General features: G+C 40.5%; 2 protein-coding genes across 2 annotated transcripts in view; both read right to left on the reverse strand.

The window, feature by feature from the left end:
* The window catches only part of LOC108682050 (extracellular matrix organizing protein FRAS1), a 25,403-nt gene extending 22,933 nt beyond the window's left edge, over window positions 1-2,470 (reverse strand). Inside the window, exons 1-4 of the mRNA XM_018171154.2 lie at window positions 2,453-2,470; window positions 1,630-1,836; window positions 653-939; window positions 97-304 (exon numbers count right to left, since the gene is read on the reverse strand). Of these exons, the coding sequence (XP_018026643.2) occupies window positions 97-304; window positions 653-939; window positions 1,630-1,822 (688 nt within the window). The 5' untranslated portion in view covers window positions 1,823-1,836; window positions 2,453-2,470. The remainder of the gene's footprint in view (window positions 1-96; window positions 305-652; window positions 940-1,629; window positions 1,837-2,452) is intronic.
* On the reverse strand, window positions 2,394-11,133 carry LOC108682051 (extracellular matrix organizing protein FRAS1). The gene is made up of 12 exons (XM_018171155.2): window positions 11,015-11,133; window positions 10,283-10,395; window positions 9,594-9,731; window positions 8,707-8,871; window positions 7,913-8,226; window positions 7,242-7,602; window positions 6,416-6,607; window positions 4,813-5,802; window positions 4,214-4,629; window positions 3,472-3,730; window positions 3,151-3,278; window positions 2,394-2,612 (listed from the first exon to the last, which is right to left on the reverse strand). The coding sequence occupies exons 1-12, from the start codon at window positions 11,131-11,133 to the stop codon at window positions 2,394-2,396; spliced, it is 3,414 nt and encodes a 1,137-aa protein (XP_018026644.2).
* Between the last annotated feature and the right edge of the window lie 2,987 nt (window positions 11,134-14,120).

Raw genomic sequence — 14,120 nt, forward strand, 5'->3', positions numbered from 1 at the left:
TAAAAAACAATCGCGTAGGGCAAATGATATAATCATATTTAGAATTTAAACTGATTACATTGAACGAGCGAGTAGACACTGGCAACAATCACAAACCCTTTGCGTCGTGACTGATGTAGCCATAGACAGGAGGCACCACAAGCATCACCCTGAGTTTGGATGACGGGGTGTCGGCATCTCGCACCCTCAGGAGCCCCAGGGGCAGCGTCACAACTCCGCCTTCAGGCACTGCCAATTCACCGATGTCACCGAGCGACATTTCAGGAGGTTGGTTGTCCACAGGCAGAACCGTAATGTTGAACTTCTGTTGGCGGAAGTGGATCAGTTTTTATTACGACATATACTTTTTATAAGCGTATTTTTATTTATTTTTTTATTTTATTGTACTGTATACTGAAGTTGAATATTGTACTTTCGACCAAATTATTAAAATTTTGACGGGATTTTTCATGAAGTATTCTTGCTGCGTAGTTGAGATCAACAACAAAATATCTCCGTGTGATAAAATAAGAGGCTCTCTGAAGCCAATTTCATCACAAATATTTCGTATTATTCGCTTTTGGTAACATAGAAGCACAGTAAATAATTTCCAAGCGAATCGTATTCAATTATAAAATTATTACAATAACTTGCATTAGCCAGCGTTACAGACCTGGTCCCGGAGGACGTTATTACTGGGGTCCGTGACGTTGAAAATAACGACATCATGAACCTCTCTCGGCCCAATGTCAACGTCGGCGGAGAAGATAAGTTTGCCTTCCATGATGTCCTGCTGTGTGAACTTGTGGGTGACATTTAGGGTGCGCGACGTTTGTCCGGGGTATGCAAGCATGAGGGAGCCATGACGGGGGACAGAGGCTAGGGTGTAAACGAGTTCAGGGTGACTCGAGTGAAGATCGTTGTAGTAGATCACTGATGGAGACACCATCGTCGAGGAGCCTGTGTGGTCCGAGTTGTGAATAAAGATCGTCAAGTTTCAAGACAGAGCTCAGAAATTTCGAGATCTAATTCGATATGACGATATCCCAAAGGTCAGAAATTATCCTTATTAAGGACCATAAACTCCTCCAGATCTGCAGCAATAGCACTTTTAAATTAATAATAATTTCTGTTTTAAGTTTTCATTGTGATTTGGAATCTCAAAATGTCTTAGCCAGATACTCTCACTAATATTATTAATCGAAACTTTTCCATTAATCTTATTCGTACAATACCTTCATTATCCATTTTATTATCTTCTCCTTTACCCTTTTTTATTTCCATTATAAACAAGGAAATAAACAAGGGTAAAGGAGAAGATAATAAAATGGATAATGAAGGTATTGTACGAATAAGATTAATGGAAAAGTTTCGATTAATAATATTAGTGAGAGTATCTGGCTAAGACATTTTGAGATTCCAAATCACAATGAAAACTTAAAACAGAAATTATTATTAAAGAACTCAGTGACCATTTATATAGAGTCTATGGGCTTGAATTCTGATCAATGGCATTTGATTGGGAAATAAAGCTATATTGGCATTACTAAAATATGTATTTAATTATATTTAGCTTTATATAATTCAATATAAGTGCTAAACCATAGACACTATCGGCGTAACGCCCGTTAACTAGGTAAACAGCTTTACCTTCTTCAACTTGGATGGCGAAGGAGGCTGATGGTGAAGGCTCAGGTGTGAGGTTGTCCTCCTGTTCAACAAAGAAACTGATTTTCTTAACGGCCTCTGAAGCCTGTCCGAGGGCCAGCAGAGTCGCCGTATCGCTGATAGAGTCGGAGCCGGAATGCTGGTAGCGAATCCGGGAATTTCTAACATCCGCCATTGTCAAGCTGACCTCTACAATAAAAGGGAAACCAATAATTTAATGAAAGAAATCTTTCACAATAAAAAAAAAATATTTTAGAAATAAAAGTATTGAAAATTTAAAAAACAAAAGAGATAATCGCATGAAAATACAGAAAAAAGAACAAATAAACGTAGAAAACGGTAAGAGCTCATGTTCAGATGGAAGAAATGAACGAGTTAAGGGAATACTTACGGAACCGCTGGCTTTAAAAATTCAGACATAAAGCCTTTTTGCCAAGTATTAAAACCTTTAGTGTAAAACACTTAGAAGTTATTTTTTCGTCTTCTGATGTCACATGTTCCCTAATATGTTTATAAAGAAGGATTCGGCAACTCGAAGACAATAAAGGTTTCAAAAATAATACAATACAGAATACACGAACACAATAATGGTTTCATTCTTCAGAAAAGCAAACAAAAAATATCCCAAACATTGCTTTGTAATAAGAATTTCCAAATAAAAAGAGTTAAACTTGATATCTATACATTGATAACAAACTAATACTCATTATGTTGAAAACAGATAAGCACCAACAAAAATATCAATGTTAAAATATCTGATATGTTCTAATTTTGATGGAACATGTTAAATCTAATTTATTCGAACCCTTAGTGAAGGGAACATCAGCCAACGACCCGCCGCTGGTGAAGGGCGTGATGACGAGGCGGCCGTGCTGAGGCGGTTCCTGCAGCACGAAGAACACCCGCTCGTCCACGCCGTCGTCTGCCAGCTGGAACACGCTGGGACCGAGCTCCACGCTGCCGTGCTGTCAAGATGACAGAAATTTGCCATTTACACAAATATTTCTGGGATATATTCTCGCACTTACGATATAACGAAATCTAGAACTATTGGCCGCTACTTTTGAGGACCTTTAATAGATCACTCGAAACAAACGTTTTCTAGGTATTGACATTTGTTTCGGGTAATATCCGTCATATTTGCTTTGCCTTCGTTCGTTGAGAACGAACTGAATGGTTGGAATGTTTTAATATAGTCACATAGAATATATGTTTGGTCAAGACGCAATTGAAGTCTTTATAGAAGCGCGAGCATAATGATTCTCATTAGTGGACTTCATGTTCATAAAAATTTCTTGCTTTATTGGATACCAATTTCTGGCAAATGTTCAGACATGACCGCTTCTCTTGAGAAGCCCTACAGAATTATTGCAGCACGGAAAATAATTCGGATCTAGAGTTGCCAAGGAAAAATATAGAATGAAAAGCAGTTTCTCTAATTTGGCCACAATACCTCAATTCGATTGAAATACTCAAAATACGAGCAAAAAAAAGTGTACTAACAGCAGCAACGAGCAGAGTGGGATCAGGTTCGGCAAAAGAAATTTCCTCCGCAACTTTAGGAATAACGCGGATGTTGATCTTGTGCTCCGGACGACCTGCTAAGTCGTTGCCTGCAGAACCGTCTGAAACTGACAAGCGAGGACAGAAATTAGAATCCAAAAGCCATTACAATGGCGATAATTATACATAGTTAGGTGTGTAAATAAGCGACACATTAAAATAAGAACATTTACCAATTCTCCAATTCTTGATATTCATTAAATAACATTTATGTATTCGGAAAATAACGTTTTTATTCACAAAACATGCAAGCAGTCGTACCTTTGAATTTGAAGCTGTACACTTTCTCAGAAGGTCCGATACTCGCGAAAGGCGGCAGGTAAATAATCTTAAGACTGTCCACGTCGAATTGTGTGAATTCTCGGAGTTCAAGGCCCGGGGAGTCGATGTGGAAGAGAACGCCTTCATCAGGCCCCAGCGGCCTCGTGATGGAGTACAGGATTTGATGCTTGGACACCGTCGAGCCAGGGTAAAAATTCAGTTCGGCCGAAGTAAAGGTTAGAGCTTGGCCCTCGTAAACCTATTGAAAATAAGTACTAATGAATAACAAGGAATTGTTTCATTAATTTTAAAATAGCACTTGATCTATTTTACTATCCTGTTCATGTCATATTTTAATTACTCTGATCATGACGTCCAGATCGAGTGACTGCTAATTCTTTCAGGGCCAAAATATTCGAGATATACGAATATAAACGTTAATTTTCTTACTAAATTATCACATTCTACTCTCCAATCATAATCAAATAATAGAAACTTGTTCTTAGGTTACCAGAATAATTTGACGCATAATTAATCTGTACGTAAACTGAGAATCAATGGCAAAAATTTCTTAAATAAAATTTTATTCAATTCGTATGAGTCGCAGAATTAAATTACTGACTCCAAACACCAAGCTCATTCATCAAAGTATTAATGAACATTTCAGCGATGACTACCGGGAAAAAGTTTTCTATCCGACAATGAAATTCTTAGAGAAGAAATACCGTGTAGAAAAACTCGCCTCAAATTGAAGGTCATTTTCTTTTTTGGTGTCATTGACGACCAGAGCGGCGGCGGGCTCCTCGATGTGCACCACGAAGGTTTGGTCTTGCAATACATTCGGAGGCTCAGAGGAGTCGGAAACTGAGAACAAAATAACTTCAGAGTACGCCGAGTCCGTTGACGCTTCTAAACCAGAACCATATTCATAATGTGCGCCGCGTCGGTCCGAGGAGTCAGGATAGGCGTATCCTTTCGTGGGTTCGACTTTGACATTTTTTGTGTCAGAAGTTACATACCAAACTCTGCCTTCGTTCAAGTCACGTTGGGAGAAGCTCATGGTTGGGCGCAATAAATGCGACTCGTCCATTTGGATCCAACCGTCGTTATAGAATCCAGCGGCCACCGGAGGAAGAGGAATCACCAACACAAACTCACCTGGGTATGATCAGAAGAAAGAATATTTAAGAGGCAGACATGAATCCTGTCAATGACTTTACGCTAAATACAAGAAATTCGTATATGACTTAGTCAAATTCTAAACGATGATTGATTCCCTTTCACCAAAATGAAAAGCTGGTTATAATGAGAAACATGAGCATATAATTGGCCGAGTCTCACCAGTAGCGCGTTCGCCGGAGGCGGCAGGGACAACGCTGTAGATCAAAGTTTCGTCCCTGGAATCTACGTCACGCACTCGAAGAACGTCTGGAGTGATTTGCTTGCGTTGCCCCTTGGCGATTGTTATTCCTTTATTAGTAATCATGATAGGAGCTGGCCTGTTCTGATCGACGAAAAGAATATGAAGTCTAAAGTTAACGACATTATGGCCATCGTTGGCTTGTAGCAAGACTTGATCGCTAACTACCGGAACGGACTTTACACTTGGCTCGCTATTTATGTAGATCACTGCATTGTTAGACAATTCCTCAAGGCTGAATAGAGCAAGGTCTTCGTCGTCGATAGTGAGTCTTCCATATTCAGGACCATCCCGAACACGGACATTAACGGCTTCTGGGCTGTCCTGATCTATGAGACGCAAAATATCTTTGGTGACAGTGGCTTTTCCTCCACGTCGTACAATCAGCGGTTCATTGACCACCACATGAGGTTTGTAAGAAGACACAACGTTGATAGATACAATTGTTGGGTTCGTCGTGAACTTACCATCGTAAAGTTCTAAAGTCATCTCTCCATAAAAAGATGAACCTCTTTGATGCTGAAATATTATACGACCTTCTCTCAAATCCTTTGCTGAGAACTTCGAATCGTTGTGCAGAACACTGTGGATACCTTTGCCTACTCTGTATAAATATCCATTTGCCGGTTCAGCTTTTACAGTAATAATTAAATCTTCCTCGTCAGTGTCTCGATCAAATATGTGGATAACTGATGAATTGAAGACTCGAGGACCTCCATATTCAACGACCAACGGACTCAACAAGTTCATGATGGGCTGATAAACGTTACTTGCGCATGTTGACACGTTGCGCGCGATGACGTGGTAGTTCTCACTACAGGCCATGACACACAAACCGTTCTGTACGAAGTACGACTCCTCGCATTCCAGGCACTTGTATTCAGAACACATCAGGCAGTTTTCAGTGCATCCTGAAAACATTAAATCGTGCATAAATTTCACAGAAAATGCAATTACAATATCAAGTTATTCTCGGAGGTTTATTACTTAGTCAAAATGAATGGAAAGGAAGTTGCAAGAAAAATGCGCACCGTAACAATTGATACCATAAATGAATAAATGAATTCAACATGGTGAGTGCGATACGAACCAACCCACCAGGGTTGGCAGATGGCCTAAAACCGGCTAAGTCAGCGGACAAAAAAAAAAAAAAACAGCGGACAGCGGCTTTTAATGCAATAATTCAATATTAACTAGAATATTTGTATCTTCCGGTGCAAAAATTCAATGTTCCTGTACTCTGTAATATTCGAAATTTAATAAGTACAGCCATCATAAAGTATTGCCTTCCTACACAAATGAAAAAAAATAACGTGCGAAATTTATCCGGGAAAAAAGACCCTGCAACCCGCCGGTGGGTGGTATCGCACTCAACGAGTAAAAACCCCAACAGTAACGAAAATTTTCTCATTACACTTATTAAATACAGTTGCTTACGATATTAAAAGTTTTCTCCGATATTATTTGACTTATAAATATATACTAGTTAAATGTTTAAAGAAGGTAACTATTTAAATGCCTCACTAGCACAAGCTTGGTCCCAGAGGTTGACAGTGGTGCCGTCCGGGCAGTCTGTAAGGCAGCGGCCGTCGGAGAGAAGGTAGGGAGGCAGGCAAGAGTGGCATACGACGGTGTCAGCAGTGTCACCCCTGATGCACTGACGACAGCCTGATGGACAGCGCACGCACTGTCTTGTCTCCGGAGACGCGTAAAAGCCTGCCAAGATGACATATAAGAATAATAATCAAATGCCAGGAAAAAATAAGAATTTGTAATCACGCAATCGATTTGGTTGAAAGGCTGAGAATATGACTAAGTAGGCATTTGCATCACTCGTACATGCAGGTGCAGCATGCGCGACGTAAAACTAATATGGTGGCGGGTCCTCGCATTATATATTTAAAACTTAAAAATAGACAAGCAATGAAGCTTACATATGTGAAGACAATATTAGAGAAGACAGCTGCTTAATCTCTATTCTGCAGGTCCAGGAGAGAATAAAGCCATCAATGTCTTGTATTTCAATAAGCGTGGGCACCGAAGTGGCTTACACATGGAACCCAAATGCGGGCTTATACTGAACTTGCTCTAGTGGACATAGTACAATAGTACTGCCCAGCAACAGGACTGGTAGACTAGGGAGCATGTACCAAATAAATGTCTAAGTAAGCAATGGAAGTTGAAAATAAATGTTGTGATTTTCATCGGTCGGAATGCATGCAGCGAATTGGAAATACCGACTCAGCAATCAAGATCAAGCGTAAGTGAGATTGTCAAGGCTTTCCCGCTCCCATGAAAACTAAATGACTCGAAACTGGTTTCAAAATTGAAATAAAGAATATTTACTGACCGGGCGAGCAGGACCTGACGCAGGTGTTGTCTTCTCTAAGGCTTCCTGGGGCGCACTCAAGGCAGTCCCTAGGGCTGGGTCCGAGGCACCCGCTGCAGGAGTAGTGACATTCTTCGCACACGCCTTCAGACGCGGTATAATAAGGGGCGTTCTCAAGGGGCACCGTGACGGTATTGTTTAGGTAGTATTTAACCCCGCAGTTTAAGACACATTGTCCTTGCAGGAAGAATTTGCCGCGCTTGCAGGAGATGCAAGAAGTCGAGTCCCCCACGCAACCGAGGCAGCTGGCTGAGCATTGCTCGCAGGTACCATCCGAAGACTTGAAGAAACCGACGTCGCAACCTTCTTCCGAACACGAGTTCTGCCGACAGAATTGTCGGTGGGGTGGAAAAGCATAGTTGTGAAATTCTACAGTCAATAATTAGACATGCGTTTATTAGTAGAATATGTTCAATTGTTTAAAGAAATGGATCAGAACCCACAGCTGAACGAATGACTGGGGGTAACTAATCAGCACAAACAGCATAGAATTTTTCCCTTTAATAAAAAATTGAGGCTAACGAGCGAGAAAATTCAAAATATGTATTTTTTATCAATTACTAATATCAATTACTAATACTAATCCAATCATTCCTATGAAATTATTAGTAAATCACGAGATGGGTACTAACGTGCATCGTAAGATGGAGGCCCGGTTTGCACTTGGTGCACCGGAAAGGTCCAGGTCCATCGCATTCCTCGCAAGTGAAGTGGCAGCGCTCGCAGGTACCGCGAGAAGCGTAAACGAAGCCAACGTCAGACGCAACAGAATTTTGCTGGTAACCCAGGGAGCTCTCATAGAAACCTGGCGAGCAGCGCTGGACACAATGGTCGTCCTGCAGCAGCGAACGGTTGTCCTTGCACTCGACGCATCGAGAGGAGGGCGTCGAGTGCGGCGAGAGGGAGGCGACGGAAGCTACGCAAGCGTCGCAGCTCGAGTGACAAGCTGTGGATCGTTAATTTCATTTGAATTAGTCGCATCTCTGTGCTCGGATAAATATTGATTTATTCAAACAAATTCAATAGCATTTTAAAATTTACACTGAGAACGTGGCCTAGTTGTGTCGTCTGCTATATTACAGAAGTTGTTACTAATGCATATTTTACTATTTGCTAATAAGAAGAATTGTGAAGTCACAGCCATACTCTATTTCTATACACGACTGTAATAATCCTCCGATCCTTTGCTTATTCCCAACCTATGAATTGAAGTGATATCTTCATCCACAGAGTTTTCCGTCCATTATTAAATGAGACAGACAGTGAAACAATTGAAATTATTTAAAGCCTTCCATTGATATTCCTGGACACTCTCACAGCTTGGACGACAATTTAATTCAAACAGAAAAGTCAATTATAGAATTTTCAAATATAACTTGAACTGCATATATATGAAAACTTATTGGTGAGAGCAGTAACTACTGACGAAGGCAGGTGAGATCAGGAGCGAGGTAGTGGCGCTCGCGGCATTTGGTGAGGCACGTCGTGGCTGTCGGGTCGGACGGTCGTCGGAAGATCGTCGCGAGCGGCGGACAAGCGGTGCATGCATACCGGCCGTCACCGGAACACGTCGCGCAGCGGGCGTCGCAAGCTGAGGGAAGTACCATGTTAAGCATATGACATTCAGTCAACTCCATGTGTTACTGAATTAGTTTTAGTCTAAAAAAGAATTGTACGATTCGAGTAGCTTTCTGAAAGTAGTTAAATACATAGTTAAGCATAAGTAGCACAAGTTATAGTTATAGTTATATAGTAGTTATAAGTTATAGTTATAGTTATATAGTAGCATAAGTTGAGTTTTTCGCGATCCTATAATATTTTATAGGGTAATACGGTAGTGGCGTAAATTAAACTCAAGTATCAACGCTATAACATTTCAACATGAATAATGCCACAATGTGATATATGTGGCATTCATATTATCATGAACAGTGGATATAGGATGTATAAATTTCAAATTGAAAAAATTCAAAAGAAGTAGTTAAATCGTGATACCTACATTAAAAGGATGTCTTTAAAGAAACTTTAAAAATATTGCCATCTGTATTATTATTTAAAGACTCAAAATATGTGGAAAATAACTACGAAACCCATGTATCATAAGGTTGCTCTTGAAACACTTGCTAGTTGAAGGTATAAAAAAATCATGTCTGCACAAGTAAAAGATGTTGCAATGAAAGCAACGATAAACATGGCGCATTAAAAGTAGAAAAATATAGCATGGATGAGCAATGATCAACATGGGATCTAGTAATGATCAACACGGGATATAAAGCTGAACTCAATGGTAATAAAACTTATTAAAACACTTACCCAGACAAGCTCCCTCCTTCTCATGATAGCCTGGTGGGCACTCGCTGACGCAGGCGTCACCAAGCATCACCCAGCCCGGCGCGCACTCCTGACACTCGTAAGGCAAGGAGCTCGAGTAGTTCGAGCACGAATTGGACCCTGCGATGACAAAGACATTTTAACGACTAATATATTGACACGAGCTCCCTCCATGCACAGTCATGCCACCGTGGTAGGTGAAATAGGGTTTAGAGACTCTCGCTAATACATGCACACTGCGCAATTATCGCGAGAAACTAATCATGAGATCTTAAATTATGATGAGTGTTCATCTCACCTAACTATTTTGTAAAGTAGGAGCATTCGTAACTGTAATATTTAGATTTAGTTGAATCTTACATATGAATTAGCGATTGGATTGGCCGATTTTAAACTCGGCAAAACTGCAATCATAATGATTTAAATATAGCAAACACAAACAAATTTTTCCATCCGTTCAGAATTTACACAAATTAAATAATTCGGAAATCAAACTAACTTTTCCCTCTTAAGCGAATTTTAACTTTGATGCCCAAACAAAATATTCACCTAAATCGCAATTGATTCCTACTGTAAAGAAGAGAGAAAGAAAATTTAATTTTTCTGTAGGAAATCGATCAATAACTTTCTTCGTTGAGAACAAGATAGTATTATTGATGCCTGAGACTAACCGAAACAAATGTTGTCATGAGTAACGAAGTTGCGGGGACAGCTAGAGACACAGCGGCCCTCACTGGAGTCGTCCTCCAGCACCAGCACCAGGGCGCTGGAGCAAGACGTGCAGCTGCGAAGTGAACGCGGGAACACTCGATTCAATAGCCGGTTACTGGTGATTGTGATGAGTGATAAGGTATAGTGGTTCAATGGCGACAATTTCTTGAAAATTTTACGATATAAGCGTATGAAAACCAAAACTGGCCATGTATATGAGTTGGGCCGTCTTTTAACTTGTTTCTCTATTAGTTACGTACTTTACCAAAATCAATTTTTGTATGTAAAACTTAATTATTATAATTACAACTGTGTCGGCAACTTTCTCAAATCATATAAGTCATGAATAATTTACGTTTTAGTGGTTAGTTTGTAATGTTCGTTTCAATGTTATCATTACTTATATTACTGATGTTAAAGAACATGTTGACGAACGAGACCGTTTGGTTCACTTTCTTGCTCGACTTACCAGCCGTTTCAACATTCTATTCATTTCCTATAACGTAACACCTTTCTTGTATCACGGTAACGTACCATTCATCATTGTACATGCTTTTGGTATGTACATTGTACATACTTGGTACCATTCATCATTGTACATCATTGTACATCACGAGATCGAAATTGCTAATTTAGGAAAACCCGACACCATAATAGTATCCATGCTACCATCCGACTCGCTAGATACTGACTGATGGGCGTCGGGTCCCCGACACTCGAAGCAAGAGACGTGGCATGGGTGGCAGGTGCCGCCCTGCTCGTAGGAGCCTGCAGGGCACGTGACGAAGCATGACGCCTCGTGCAAGTGCATATGCGGGGCACAGCTGGTGCAGGAAGAGATGCCAGGACCAGAGCAGCTGGCGCAGTGAGGGTGGCATTCTGGGGGATGCATAAAATCTTGGTATGCTGAGGAGATGATTGATGATGTGAATTGGTTGTTGAAAAACGCTTTTCACAAACGTGCCTGGATTTATTAGCGGATTAAGTTGATACAATTAGTTTATGTGTGCGTTATTTCACGCACCGTACAAGACAATAAAGAATAATGTGACAAGTATTAAGACCCGTATATAAAAATATAATTCAATCATTGTAGCAGAGGTTTTTCGATTAAACACGAGTCCCTGAATAAAACTAATGGCTGGGACATGAAATGTAGTTGATTCCTCCTTCGTATAAGCATAAATGAATCAATAAGATGCACAATATATGGGTTTTTATCCTAGAGACCTACTAAGACATTCAGTTTTGTCCGGAGATGAGTAGTAGCTGGGATGACAGTGTTGCAGGCAGCGGCCTTCCTGTAACATCAGCGGAGGTGCACAAGCCAGGCACTCCTCCTGCAGTCCACACGTTAGGCAAGACGACGAGCACGACGTGCACTTGCCAGCCCTGAAGTGCGAGAGGCATTAATGCGTATACGTTAATGCGCACAATATACATTGTATTCTCAGAACTCTAATACCGGTATGAAGGAGTTTCCATTAGAGATCAATAAATTGTAAACAGAACTGTTATCTTGAACTCCCATTAGCTTACATATTCATCCTAAGGACACTCAGAACCCCCACTCCCATGCCCTAGTGAGTCAAGTACTAACCGGACTACATGTGCCTCCGGGCACCGCGCCACACAAGAGTTCTTCAGGAGGACGAGACCGCGAGCGCAGCCGTCACAGCTGTTGGGACCGTCACCGTGACACGACCCGCACGAGGCGTCGCACGGCACGCAGCTGCGCGAGGACTCGGAGGCGTGGTGCGACTGAGGACAGCTTGCCAGGCATTCGCCTTCAAAAAGGAAACGACCGGCCGGGCATCTGGATACGTGAAAAACGAATTTGAGTGAATGAATGTTACTTTCGACAGTGAAGACTCTTTGTTATGTTGGTAGAAGGACTACGTTGCAGTTCACTCCGGAGGATAGTTACTGATAATAGTGATAGTTCGTCGAGGATATAAGCATAAGCCATTGAAAATGATCATCAGAAGGCAAAAGAAATCTAGATTTAACTAACAGCGTGGACGATAGAAATAATCGAAATAAATCCGGTGTCAACGGAGCAGAATATGAAAATGCAACTGAAGCATTAAGGAAATATTGATTGACAATAGTTTCTGACGTACCATAATCTCAGTACTGTACTCCTTTAAAAATTGAGCATTGGAATAAATGTCCAATGTCTATTTAAATTGTAAACAATACGCAACTGACTTGGTGCACTGAAACTTGGTTTCTTCAGAGCAGGTGAGACAAGAAGCATGACACTTGATACATTTGCCGTCCCTCTGGAACCTGTCGCCGTCACATCGCTTGGTGCAGGCTCCATCCTGCAGCTTGTAGCCTGTGCTACAGGCCGTGCAGGCGGGAACAGACTGTCCCCTACGTGGGGTTCGTAGCGCAGAGCTTGCAGGTAGCACGGTCAGGTGGAAGCCAGGGGGTGACTGGCACATCAAAAATAAATTTAACAATACCAGTAGAATTAATAAAAATTCGATGTTTCCATTGATAAACCAATTGTAGATAAACTTAGACAAATACCTTTATTAGAGGATCCATAAATTGTTTATTTCTGACATTAAAACTTAAAATGTAACAATATAAAAGAGTTACACATTTACATTCATTGGCTTATTAGCGAGACGTCGATTGATTATATCTGAACCAATGGAACAATTTCGACTGTATGCGGTCAAGAGCCATCAGTGTATCCCGGTATTCTGGTATCGTGTGCACTTTTACATGATCGTTTGAAAACTTCCTCGGCCAGAAAAAGAGATCAAATGCGATCGTAGAAAAAGTAGTGCTCATGCTACTGTATAAATTATTTTTTGTAGTTTATCTTAGTACAAAGCGTTCCTTTAGCGTTCAGTTTATAGGTCTCTCCTTAGTACTATTTTCATTATTTACTGTGTATTTATGAATGTATTTATTTGTAGTGCAAACGTTTGATTAATCACTATTTATTTACGGGTGCCTTTACTTTCAGTTCCACTAATCTTCTAAGTTAAATGGCTCTATCCCGTAATGGACATTAAAATGTAAGTCAGTTTTGTTTAAACTTGATTTTCACGTAATTTTAATATATGAAGATTATATACTCATTCTTTCGATTATAATGAAATTACACTTCGAAACGCTTGTTTTGGTTTCACGTAATACTAATTAGATTAGCAGATAATCAGTTAGCGGCATAGCTCAAACCTTAACGTTGTCAACACCGTCACTACTTCGCTCCAACCTCCTATATTTGAATTTCAAAGTTTTCATGACTACATAACCGTTTTGACGTTCAACAACAGAACTGGTACTCAAATTTACCTGCTAGTAAGAGCACATCTAGAAGCACCTAAGTGCACCTTGCTAATAAATAAGTTAAGCCATTTGAATACAAACTGAATTATCGAAATTATAATAATGCTCTAGGATAATTTTATGTATCTACAAACAGTAAAAAGACGTACAGATTTCCCAGTAGATGTACTCCTCCAACCGAAGGAGATCCCTTCAGATCAACGAGAATTTGATCTGACCGCCTCTTGTTAATATTTTGATTATTATTATATATTTATCTTAAGGTATTATTCATAATAATTTTCTGACGCTGCGTCTGCCATAACTGTAAATTGAAATAAGGGTTACTGGTTGAGAAGTTTACCTGAAGATGGTCCAAGGAGTCCTCGCACGCGATGCAATTGGCGGAACAAGACACGCGTTCACAGACGGGACAGCAGAAAGAAGCATCGTCTTCTGGACTGGTGGAGGTCACAGCAGTGTGGGGAGTGGTCGACGTGTTAGGGC

This window comes from Hyalella azteca, unplaced genomic scaffold (genome assembly GCF_000764305.2).
Source record: "Hyalella azteca isolate HAZT.00-mixed unplaced genomic scaffold, Hazt_2.0.2 contig163, whole genome shotgun sequence".
Lineage (NCBI taxonomy): Eukaryota > Metazoa > Arthropoda > Malacostraca > Amphipoda > Hyalellidae > Hyalella > Hyalella azteca.

Excerpts from the sequence above, each read along its gene's own strand:
- LOC108682051 (XM_018171155.2), bottom strand. The coding sequence starts at position 11,133 with ATGCACTTGCACGAGGCGTCATGCTTCGTCACGTGCCCTGCAGGCTCC. Across the intron at positions 6,608-7,241 it reads CGTCAGGTCCTGCTCGCCCG|GCTTTTACGCGTCTCCGGAG; the intron begins GTCAGTAAATAT and ends TCATCTTGGCAG. Across the intron at positions 5,803-6,415 it reads CTGGGACCAAGCTTGTGCTA|GATGCACTGAAAACTGCCTG; the intron begins GTGAGGCATTTA and ends TAATGTTTTCAG.